This window comes from Trichosurus vulpecula, chromosome 2, assembly GCF_011100635.1.
Source record: "Trichosurus vulpecula isolate mTriVul1 chromosome 2, mTriVul1.pri, whole genome shotgun sequence".
Taxonomy (NCBI): Eukaryota; Metazoa; Chordata; class Mammalia; order Diprotodontia; family Phalangeridae; genus Trichosurus; species Trichosurus vulpecula.
Window position 1 is genome coordinate 374,994,526 of NC_050574.1, and position 12,905 is coordinate 375,007,430.

The 12,905-nt window shown below is 34.9% G+C and overlaps 1 protein-coding gene across 2 annotated transcripts in view; it reads left to right on the top strand.

Annotated features, from left to right (window-relative positions):
• LOC118835857 (amyloid beta precursor protein) overlaps positions 1-12,905 on the top strand; it is a 178,875-nt gene that overhangs the window by 67,563 nt on the left and 98,407 nt on the right. For both annotated transcript variants that reach the window (XM_036743138.1, XM_036743137.1), the window contains exons 4-5: positions 6,139-6,251; positions 8,792-8,985. In XM_036743138.1, the coding sequence (XP_036599033.1) occupies positions 6,139-6,251; positions 8,792-8,985 (307 nt within the window). The remainder of the gene's footprint in view (positions 1-6,138; positions 6,252-8,791; positions 8,986-12,905) is intronic.

The window sequence follows — 12,905 nt, forward strand, 5'->3', positions numbered from 1 at the left end:
CTTGAGAAGGAGTGGGAATCAGAGAAAATGTCTACTCCACTTTGTTGCTTGATTTTGATTTTTGAACATTTTGTAGCCTGCAACTTTGCTGATGCTACTAATTATTTCAATATCTCTGCTGATTCTCTATAATTTTCCAAATATACTGTGAGAAACAGAAGGAGGAGTTCTGTTTCCACAAGAGTTATAACAGGATATAAGTCAGAGGTGACTGCTTCTAACTGGAGCTCTGACCTAGCAGAACCAGGCTTCTGATCAAGTAAAAGACCAGAAGCTTGTATGCATGCTTAACCAGCTGTTTAATATTATCCAACATACCCCCAGGGCGGAGCAAGACAATTTAAATGTACATGTGATCCATGACAAGGGAAGGGAACAGATCTAGGAGAAAAACATGGAATAGACGGTTCAGGAAGTTGCATCCAGCCAGTGGGGAACAGGAGGGGAAATTTGAATCAGGAACAGGAAATAAATAGCCTTGTGTTAGCCTTAGCAAGTGTGCCCCTTTAGGGAGTTACCCATTCACAGGAATGTAATATAAAATAGGAGCTTTCCTGGCTTTAAGGAGTATGGTTCTTTCTAGAGCGTTCACGTTTCTCACAATACCATTCTTTCATCAAATAGAGATAGTTTTCTCTCTTCTTTACCTTTCATTATGCTTTTAATTTCTTCTCTTGTCTTACTGTTACTAACATTTCCAGAAATATATCAAATAATAGTGGAAAGATTAGGAATCTTGTCTTTATTCCCATCTTTACTGGAAAAGGTATCCCTGTTGTCTATGATGCTTACTTTTGGTTTTAGACAAATGCTTTTTGTACTTTGTCAGAGGCTTTTTCTGTATTTATTGAGATGATTGTGTGATTTTGGAAGTTTGGGTTTTAGTTATTTTAATTAATTGTGTTGATTTTTTTTCTTAATGTTGAACTATCCAGGCACCCCTGGCGTAAATCACACTTGAATGAATGAATGAATGAATGAATGAATGAATCACACACATAATGAATGGTTTCTTGGACAAATAATGCTGTATCCTCTTTGAAGGGCTTCTTTTTTTTTTTTGAGTCAGTATTCATCAATGACATTAACCTATAGTTTTCCTTCTGTGTGTGAGAGATTGGTAAGTTAGGGAAAGTTAGATTTCCACAGAAGAGTTAATTAAGTTCCACGGAATAATTAATGAAGTGTAAGCTTGAACAAAGAAGGGAATAAAAATTAACTAAGGTAGATGTACCCAACCAATGAGAGAATAGCTAGTGGCTTTCTGAAAACCACAAACTCTGGATATAGGCAAAACTGGCCTAAACCAGCCAGATAACGGTCAGGGTTGAAGAGAAAACTGGGTCAAATGGTTCCCACACATGCTTAATTGGCTAATTGACCATTACCTTACACACCCACAGGAGGCGTTTTCTGCCATTTTCAAACATGGGGCATATGTTGGGAGGAGGGGAACATACCAAGGAGTTGTATATGAGGGGCATATAGGGAAGATTGTAACCCAGAAGAGAGTAGACCAATCCATTCTCTGAAGGGAGGTACTGAGCGGATGGTGAATCAATCTGCTTCAGTCTAACAGAATAAAGCTGGTCTCACTCCTGTATTCCCTATTCCCTCTTCCTAAAGAAGGGTGGAGTCTGCCCCTGGCCAGGAACCTTTACCAATTCCTTTGGATTCCTCAATAATAATAAATTGCCCTTGATACCTGAATTTCAGTGTCAAGTGTATTTCTAACGTGTTTTATCTTTACCTTGTTTAGGTATTAGGATTATTTGCCTTGTAAAAGGCTTCTGGTAGGGCACTTTCTCAGTATTTAAGAATAATTTGTGAAGCATGGACAGTAATTTTTCTATAAAAGTTTGATAGAATTCTCCTTTGAATCCATCAGGACTAGAATTTTTTCTTTGATGGTTCTGTTGAGGTTTAGGGCTGCTGGGACCTTGAAATAATGACACACATGTCCTACCTCGAATGAATTCCACCCAAGCCTTATTTCAGCCAAAAACAAGGTTTATTAGAACACAGGTCAGGCTGGGTGTGTTTCTAAAAATCCATGGTAGACAAGACTAACTCTTTTTATAGGAAAAAGATCTGGATGAGAGTGGCCATTAGGCTGGGGTGACTGTGAGAAGGGAAGAGCTGGATGGGAGTGGTCAGTAGACTGGCATGACCGAGAGGTGAAAGATTAGGACTGGTGGCTGGGGGAGAATGGGGTCTAGATAGGATCAGGGTGGGAAGTAGCCAGAGGCAATCTAGAGGTAACCAACTCAGGACTGGGCTAGGTTAGGGGTAATAGAGAATTGGGAGATTGGCCATAGGTCAATGTAGGGTTAGGCCAGTGAAGGGTTGAGAGGGTTACTGAGATGGGTAGATGCCTCAGGCGAATACCAGAGACCTGACCATGTGGGAAAATTCAAGGAGAGTTCAGGGGAAAGTTCAAAGGGGGATAGGACAGTTTCCAGGGCCGGTAACTGGTCAGATCCATTACAACTGATTATTTTTCTTTTTCTGAGTTTGGGTTATATAAGGTCCTTAATCTGATAATGTGAGGATTTTGTATTTTTGAAAGTGTTCTTCTACTTCTATTGTATTCTCAATTTTTTTGGTTTGTAACTGTGCATAATTTATTCTGACTATTTTTATTTTGTCCTTTTTTATTGTTTTCACCGTGCTTATTTGCTATTGTATTTGTTTTTTCTTGCCATCTTCTTTTTAATGAAGTTAACTAAGGGTTTATCCGTTTCATTAATCTTTTCTACAAACAGGGTTTTTGTTTTATTTACCATATTTATGTTTAAATTTTTTTTTTCCAATTTATCTATTTCTCCTCCAATGATTAACATCTCTTCTTTTGTTCTTATTTTAGACTTGTTTATTTATTGGCTTTCTAATTTTTTAACATACATATTCGTTAATGTTCATTAATTCATACAAGTTCATTAATCCTCTTTATTTGTATTTTGTTAATATATATTTATAAGGATATTATTTTCATCCTCAGGACTGCTTTACTGCAAACCTAGAAATTTTGGTGTATTGTTTCATCATCATTTCTGTTCAAATAATTATAAATTATTTCCATGATATGTTCTTTGACTTAATCATTATTTAGGATTTCATTGTTAAGTCTCCATTTGGGTCTGTAGCTTTTGTTTGTGGTTGTTGGACCAATAACTATTTTATTGTTTTATGGTTTGTAAAGGACATATTAATTGCCTTTTTCCATTTTTTACATTTGTTTGCCATATCTCTGTGTCCTAATACATGGCTGGTGTCAGTTAAGAATAAACCCAGAAAAAAGTTTTAGAAAGAAGTGTATTAAGTTGTGTGGCAGAGAAGAGAGCCAGAATAGGTGGCCCCCTCCCCCAAATCTCTGAGTTACACATGGCATAATTTTCAAACAAAGGAACAAGTAAGCAACTGCTGACTGGCCAGCATAGAGGCATGTAGGTTTATTGAGATGCATAGCTGGAAGAACTCCTTACCTTCCTTGCATCAGTCTTTGGATCCCCAGGAAGTACTTTTTTTGGAGGGGTTGAAGGGGTGAGTAGTAACATAACTTGGTCTCTAAGCAGCAAGGGCTAGGTTCAAACAATGCAATTCAGTTTTTTCCCACAGTTTCTCTCCTTTTGGATTTTTAAAAGCCCAATATTCCTGTACTAGAAGGAAGCTCAATTACAGAAGTAGAGAGCTATGTTAAGATTTCAGAGAAAGTTCATTAAATACTCCCAGTCAGTGGAGGCATTCCCTTCACTGCCCATCTTATCTAAATCTTGATAGAATTTCTATAAGAAGGTGTAGGGTCCAGATTGGTGGTAAACTGTTCCCTAGGTCTCATACAGAAGCAGAGAGCCAGGTTAAGGTTTCAAAGGAAGTTCATTAAAATAACCCAAATCACTAGGAAGGTATCTCCTTGGGCTTGTATTGGTGGTAACTCATAGTCAGAGGGATCAGAATGAGTAAATATCAGAGGTTGTAGTTCAGGGGACTTAGACTTGTACCAGGAAACAAATACACTAGTCAATACTGGGAGATTTTCCCAGACATTGAGAGAACACATATGGCCATGAGTATCACAAAATAGTTTTTAAAAAGACAGATTTATAATCCATGTTACCTTCAATGTCATAAAAGTTGAACAGACTTAGTTAAGTGGAGTCATAATCTCATACATCAAACAAATCTAGTTAAGCAGACTGCATTTGTAAATTAAATCAAGTTACAGATTAAAACTCCATTAATCAGAAACATTTTCATCTTGGATCTTGGGTGTCCTGTGTAGCCATCTGATCTTTGGAAACATTTTCCCTTGGAAATTTTGGAATAAGCCTTGTTCCCAGGGCATCTCTGGAGTGATGTTCTCCTAGTAATACAATTTAATAAGGCCTAATAAAACCTCTTACATTTAGGCTTCCAGTAACTATTTCATGTGGCGAAAACCAATTCAAACCTTGTGGAGCTAACTTGTCCTGTCATTGTTCTTAATAGAAACATTTGAAAGCCACACACATACACCAGGTAATCATGTTGCTTTCTCAGAGTGAAGTGTATTCCCATTAACATTTAAAACTTTTACGTTTTGTCATATCACATCTTTGTCCTTATTTCCTGTCCCCACTTTGAGATTGTATGTGTATGGATGTATGTATATACGTATACACACATACATACACATATACATGCATATATATAGCATGTATATATTATCCATGTGTGTATATACACATATATAATGTGTAGGTCTATTATATATATTCAGAAAGAAAAAGATATTTTAAGAACTAAATCTCTTCTGCATGAATATATAATTGTCAGTAATCATAAGTACAAAATAGAAAATTAAAAACAGTAGTATCTTTTATTCTTGCATCCTATTATAGTAACTCAAATATTGAGTATTACAAGTTTATATATGTATGTGTGTATGTATGTATATACTGTATGTGTATGTATGTGTGAATATAACCAAATCTTTACAATTCACCTGGAGTTGTTATAGAAATTTCTATGAGAGAAGGAAAGGACATGTTTATAACAGTATTGAGATTGTCCCTTCAAAGGCACAGACTGAATTGACATAAGCATAACAAGATAAAGCTTCCTTAGCTTTGTTTGATTCCCAGTAAGAATCATAGTTGACCTTTATTTTAGAGCAGCCAATCTGCAACAAAGTTCAACATTGTTTATGTTGTATTATAGCCAGGTTCAGAATTAGCCAGGTGGGAAAATTTCCTGTTCAGAAAGGAAATAGCACAGTGGAGAAACTGAGTCAAGAAGATCCTGCCACCATTCATTCAGAGTTTTCGTCTCAACCTTTCCATGCACAAACGTACCTATAGCAGTTCTCAGATCACACTCCCTTTAAGAAGCACATGGCATTTCCCTTAAATGGTGGATTCATTGGCTCAATGACGATTCAAAAATCATACCTGAAATCAAAACTCAGAACGATATCAAATTATAATCCCAAAAGATTTTACCTCAAGTTTCAAGTTTCCCTAATCACAGCTTAGGGCTGGGTACAACTATTATTTCCTCATTCTGTTGCAATAGCAGTTGACACTAAGCACAGATAAGGCCTTATCTTTTTCATCTTTTCCAGTATAAATCCATCAGGAACAGTATTTACTTTCCCATGTTAGGTGAATGGCAGTTTGTTTTATAGTTGAGTGGTGTTTTACATAATTACTTTTGAACTAAAAAGGGTTCAAATCCATCCAGGAAAAAAAAATCATAAAAAGAATGCACAATTCCTAGGTGAAGTAGAGTTCATTTTTAGTTCCTTTGTAGGAAGGAAAGGCTACTTGGAACACTTGACACAGAGGATCATTATTCCAATCATAAAAATCTTTAGTGTTATTTGAGGGACAGGCTTTAAAAAAGGATAAAAAGTAGCAAAAATGTCAGTAGGGCCATTAAGAATATTTTTTTCTAATGAGGTGGTAAAAATGGAACAAACTTAGCAGATGATAATGTAGAATGATTATTTAGAAAATAGTTATCTTTTGTGTTCTTATCCAGTCAGCTGCCTAAAGTCAGAAGACAGAGCAGTCCCTCAATTTCTTCCAACCTTTGTAGCTCTTCAGTTCAAAAACTTGCTACAGTGTCCAATTAAGCTTTTATTTTGCTTTTTTTCAGTTGGTGAGTTTGTAAGTGATGCTCTTTTAGTGCCAGACAAATGCAAATTCTTGCACCAAGAAAGGATGGATCTATGTGAAACTCATCTCCACTGGCATACTGTTGCAAAAGAGGTAAAAATGTGTGATTTTTTTCTCTGCAAGTTGTAAGATTTGTTTGGCATGTTAATATATATATGTGTGGGCATACATGTGTACATATATGTGTATATATGTGATACCTATCTAATGACATTCTAGAAAATATTCGGAGGAAATAGCTAGATTTTTAAATTCCCATGGATAGTAAATAATTTGTGGAAAATTGAACATGATTAATTTGTTGCATTGCATATCTAAAGTGATATACATATATATGTGTGTATATATATATATCTATATTTAAAATAAAAGCTATAATCTGAAATTTACTATCGCTTTCTAAGCTTAATGATTTAAAATATTTTTTCAAGTTTTTACTTCTCCTGTTAATCTTTTAAAGTACCTTTAATTACCACATTTTTGCTGGGATAGTAGAGCTGTCTTTTAATAAATTGAGATCAGTCAGCTCCTGTTTTCAGACCATTGAGGGCAGTCCAGATTTGAACCTAATTTTTTAGTTATGAGTTAAAATTTCAATATATGATACCATGCTACCATCCTGCCTCAACAGACTTCCTCAGTGGAAAAATACTGTGAACAGATCTTTTGTTGAGTTGTCACTAACCCAATGAAAGAATGGGTAGTTTATGATAATATGTTACTCATCATACTTTCTGCTGCCATTTCTACCTTGCAGAACCTTCTTCCTTGATAAATGGTAAAACACTTTTAATTGTAGCCAGTTTATTTTAATCATTGAATCATGCTCCAGAAGTCCCTCTGTAAAAGAGAATTCCTACCTTCTTTAAAGACTCAGTTCATATATCACTTACTATTCATGGCCCTCCGGATTATTTCTCTTCACTTCAAAGTACTGGTTATATTTATCTCTTTACAGATTGTATGCACTTAGTTTAGATTATAAGCACCTTGAAGTCAAACTCTTTTTTTTTTCTTTTTTTCATTGTATCCCTAGTGCTTTTTTCTTGGATTAGACTAATAAGTTCTTTCTCTTTCTGTAAAATTACACTTTTCCACTCTCTTTGAAGCAAGATTATATCTGCATTAAATTTTTTTTTCATCTCATAAACAAAAACCCTATATTTTAATGGGATGGTGAAATTTTGTGCTGGTACTCAAGTGTGGTCATTTAATTTATAATAAGTTATATAGTTATAGTAAGATGCCTACTATGTATGCTTAATTTATGCTAAGTTATGCCTTTTCAAAGTAATTTTTTGATGTTCTCTAACCAAAAATTGAAGTTGATTACCAGGAAATTAGAAACAAACTCAAAATGTTTATTTTGCCTCCTTTACTGAATTATTGCTACCTTGTAGGTGTCCTAGGAGATGCTTTCAGAGTACAAAGATGGCAGATATTCTGGCATAAGAAGGTTATAGGTTAAAAACCATTTGAAGGGTGTAAGGTGTAATCTCATAGATAGTTCACTGTCACTGTGACCTCCAACTTGTAACAACTAGAAGATTTATATTCCTTAAATTTCCATCACTTTTGCTTTTGAGCCAATCCTTTGAGGTGTATTAATTTGAAACAACAGAGTACATGACCTGTGCAAGATTGGAGTGGTAGATGCAGATGGAGTTTTCATAATTCTCTAATCTCACTTACTGAGTGAAGCTGACACTCGTCACATATGTGCCTTTTACAACGTATACATATGTACCACTCTTAACACGTGGAGCAGTACTTTAGCTCTGAGTCATTGAATAAAGCTTCTCCAACTCTCAGTACTGCTACTTCATTCTCAGTGTTATTGCTTCTCTGTTCATTTAAATATTTATGGAAGAAAAGATTCCAAAAACAGATTTTTTGGTGGGAAAAAACAATGATAGTAGAAAAGTTACGGTTATTCATAAAAAAATCAAATAAATACCATTTTAGAGTCCTTGTGAATAGGGGTTTTTTTCCCTTCAATATCTCATTGAAACTGTTTTCTGCAGTAGCTCTGTAAAGACATATGCAAATTGATATTTTTTAAATCATAGACTTATGAAATATTAAAGTTAGATGGGGTCCTAGAGGTCATCTAGTCTAGGAATTCTAAACCTAGTGTCCTTGAACTTTTTCAAAATACATATTATTTTGATAACTGTTGCAATGTAATTGATTTTCTTTGTAATCCTATGTATTTTATTTTTTGTGTTTAAAAACATTAATCTGAGAAGAGGTCCATAGTCTTTACTAACCTAACAGAGGGGTCCATGACACAAAAAAGGTTAAGAACCCCTTCTCCAGTCTCCTCATTTTATGGATAAGAGAACTGAGACCCAGAATAGTGACACAACTAGTTTGTGTCATAGCTGGAACTATAATCCTCCCAGTTAAAAAATTAAAGGGAACTCATTCTCATAGAAAGCCTATGGTGAATTCCTTTCTTAAAGTGTTATTTTGTAAATGACACCTTCCATATTTATCTATTCTAATAATATAGTTTTTGTATTTGGGATATTCTTACTGAAACTTATCTCTCTATTGGTCATACTTCATTGGTTATGTCAATATTTAACATTTTTTTCTTTGTTCCTCTTACTCTTTAAATTTTTTTTTAGACTTGTAGTGAAAAGAGCATGAATCTGCATAACTATGGTATGTTGCTGCCTTGTGGAATTGACAAGTTCCGCGGTGTAGAGTTTGTTTGTTGCCCATTAGCTGATGAAAATGACAACGTTGATTCTGCGGATGCAGAAGATGATGATTCAGAAGTCTGGTGGGGAGGTGCAGATGCAGATTATGCAGATGGAAGGTAAGAGTGTGCAATTTTAATCCCACCTGAACGCTTCACTTTGATTTACTGAAAATACATTCCAATCTCATACAAGTACAATACAAAACAAGAAATTTTTGTCTCCTTGTTAAAAAAGTTCCTGAAAGACATAAATTTTCCCAGTGAGATTTTAAAAAATGAAATGTGTAATTTTTAAAAATGTTTTTATTGACGTCTTTTGTTACATTACCAGTTTCAGCGAGTAACTCTCCTCTACCTTCTTTTAGAGGGACATCCCATATAATCAGTTGTACTTCTTTAAAAGAAAAAGAAAAGAAAAACATTTACTTACTCATTGATATGTCAAAAAACTCTGAAAATATGTGCGGGGTGCAATAGTTGTGGACTTCTCACCTCCACAAAGGGATGGAGTGGGAGTATTTTCTCCTGTCCTTTCTTTCAAATCATACTTCTTTATAATTCTGCAGTATTCAGCTTTGATTTGTGTATGTGTTTCTTTCCATTTACATTGTTATAATCATTGGCTGTACATACTTCACTCTGCATCTGTTCAACTAGATATTTCTATGCTTCTGTATTCATTACAGAACTCATCGTTTCTTATGGCATAGTAATGTGAATGTATTTCCATTACATTGATGTACCGACAATTTGTGTAGCCATTCCCTAGTCATCAGGCATCTACTCTATTTCCAATTCTTTACTGTCCCAAAGAGTGCTGCTTTAAATATTTTGGTGTATATATGAACTTTCTTCTTATTAGTAGCTTCCTTGGGGAATAAGCTGAGTAATGGAATCTCCGAGTTAAAGAATATGGATATTTTAGTTACTTTCTTTGCATAATTCCAAAATATTTTACAAAATGTTTTTTATCAATTCACAGCTCTACGAACAATTCAGCAGTGTACCTAACTTCACATAACCTCTCTGACTATTGCCATCTTTTTGTCATTTTTGCAAATTTGCAGAGTAGGAAGTAAAATATGAGGAATGTTTGGATTGCATTTCTCTTATAAGAGTTTCTGAACATTTTTTCATGTGATTGTTAATAGTTTACAGACCTTTTGATATATGTGTATACATGTGTATATGGGTGTGTGTATGTATATAATTGTTTATATGTTATGGATACCAAACCTTTATCAGAGAAATTTGATACAAAGATTTTTTTCCCCCAATTTGATCACTTCTAATCTATGTGCATTAATTTTTACTTTTGTAGAAGCTTTTCAGCTTAAGGTAATCAAAGTTATTTATTTTATCTTGTGTATTCGCTTCTTTCTCTTGTTTGGGTAAGACTATATCTCCTGCCCATAACTTTAAGAGGTATATGCTATGCTCTTATTTTTTTTCAATAGTATGATTAAGGTCATGTATCCATTTAGAATATATTCTGAAATATGATGTAAAATGTTGGTTTAAGCTTCATTTCTATCAGAATGCTCTTCAGTTTTCTCAGCAATTTTGGGGATGTATGGAATTCTCTCCCAAGTAATTTGTTTTCTAGTTTATTGAACACTGGGATACTGAGTTCCATTGTTTCTGTTTTTCCCTTGTGTAGTCTATTGCATTGATCTAATTCTCTGTTTTTTAACCACTATCTGATGGTTTTAAAAAGGCTGCTGATTTTTATTATAAGTTCTGAAAGTTCTATTTCTCCCTTTTTCCTACCCATTTTCGTTATTTTCTGTTATTTTATCGATTATTGTGAAGTACACTTTTGAGAATTTGATATGACATTAAAGACATAAATTAACGTTGCTAGTATTATCATTTTCATCATATTGGTATGGTTCAGTCATGAGCACTGAATATTTCTCCAGTGATTGAAGGTGTTCATTATTTCTTTACGGAGCAATTTGTAGTTGAAGCTATACACATATTTTGTGTGCTTTGGTAGATTGATCCCCAGATACTTTCTGTATTTTGTAGTTATTTGGAATGAGATTTCCCTTCAGTGTCCTCTTGATGTCTGCTTCTGAATCCTGCTGCTCTCAGTTCTGTGCTCTCTTTTTATACAATCCTAGCTGGCCTCTGATTGACTAGAACTCAGTGCACATACCATTGGCTCTGGTCTTAGCAACTCTCCTCAGGGCCCTGAGGGCTTCATGCCCTTTCACTGGGCCTCACCCCTAGTTAGTGAAGGGGTGTGGGCCTGCCTCTAATCCGGCCTCCCTTTGTTGGCCCCACCTGAGGCCTATTCAATGGGTGGGAAAGATCTTTCACTTACTGGTTGGCCTTACATTAGGCATATTTACTTTACTCCCGTATTTATTAGGATATCTCCATTGCAATATGATGCTTGCTTTTTGTTTTAGATGGATACTTTTTATGCTATTAACAAAAGGTCCCTCTACGCCTAACTTTGTAGGAGTTTTTGTAGGTAGGTAGTACAGTGGCCCTAGAGTCAGGAAGACTTGAATTAAAATGTGACTTTAGATGCTTACTAGCTTGTGTGACGCTGAGTAAGTTACTTAACTTCTGTTTGCCTCTGTTTTCTTAGCTGTAAAATGGAGTTAATAATAGTACATATAATCCAGGGCTCTCGTAAGAACCAAATGAGAGATTTGTAAAGCGCTTAGCATAGTGCCTGTCACATACTAGATTATAAATTCTAGCTATTGTTAATAATAATTATTACTATTATTTCAGCATGAGTGTTGTGCTTTCTCTGTATTTCACGAGATTATTATGTTGTTTGGGATGTTTTGGTTATTATGTTGATTATTTTCTTAATGATAAACCATCAGCATAATAACCACTGTTTTTTTCTGAAATCTGCCTGCCTGTCATTCCTTACGACACAGTATTCCATTGCATTCATATACCACAACTTGTTCAGCCATTCCCTAATTGATGAGCATCCCCCTCAGTTTCTAATTCTTTGCCACCACAAAAAGAGCTGCTATAAATATTTTTGTACGTAGAGGTCTTTTTCTATTTTTTAAGATCTCTTTGAGATACAGACCTAGTTAGTGGCATTGCTGGATCAAAGGGTTGTTTCTCCCCTTTTCAATGCCTCCCTTTGCCTCTTCACGCGTTTTCATTTAGGCTTTCTTCTTCCCAAGAGATGATGGAAGTTATTTTTCTTTCTTTGTTAACCATTGATTTGATTAGAATAGAGCGAATATTCTCTTTGCCTTCCCACTTAAATAATATAGTCGCACAAAAAAAATTGATTCATCTCCATTTTGGGTGTTGTGAGGTTTAGTCCATAATGTTTCAAGCCTGTTTCTGTCTGCCTATCTTTTCCCCCTATGTCCTTGTGTACATTTAGAAAGAAATCTCTTAATGGTCTCTCTTGTTATTTTGTTGTTGGTACTGTTCTTGGTTGTCGTATTTGTTTACCCTTCTACTCCTTTTATCTGGAGGATATGAAAAGCAAATGACTTCCTTAGGTTTTTGTTTTTTTTTTTTTTTTTGGGAATGTTTTGAATGCCTCTTTTCTTGAACATACATCTTTAGCTGAGATTTGCATGGTAGGTTACCTTCTGCATCTTGAGCTCCTTTTACTCTTTGGAACATATTCCATTCCTTCCTTTAGATTCTGTTTGGTGCAGAATAGTCTTGTATTGTTTGAATTGCCTCTCCTTTATATTTCACGATCTTTCTCCTGGGTCACCTACTGACTTTGTTGCTTTTCAATGGAATTGTTCAATGTAACCACTATATGTCTTGGAGTTTTTTCTAATGGCAATATAGGGATTCTTTCAAATGATACTTTGTTTTCAGTTTTCAAAAATAGCATACATGTCATTAATGTAAATAAGTAAGTTTTTATTGAGCTCCTGCTATAGGTGCTTGGCATTGTGATAAGCTTTGGGGATACAAATATAAAGGCAAAAAGATTCCTGCCCTCAGGAGCTTGCATTCTACTGCTTACGTGTGATTTGTGATGTACTGTCAAACACATTAGCAACTGTAGAATCCAGTCATAA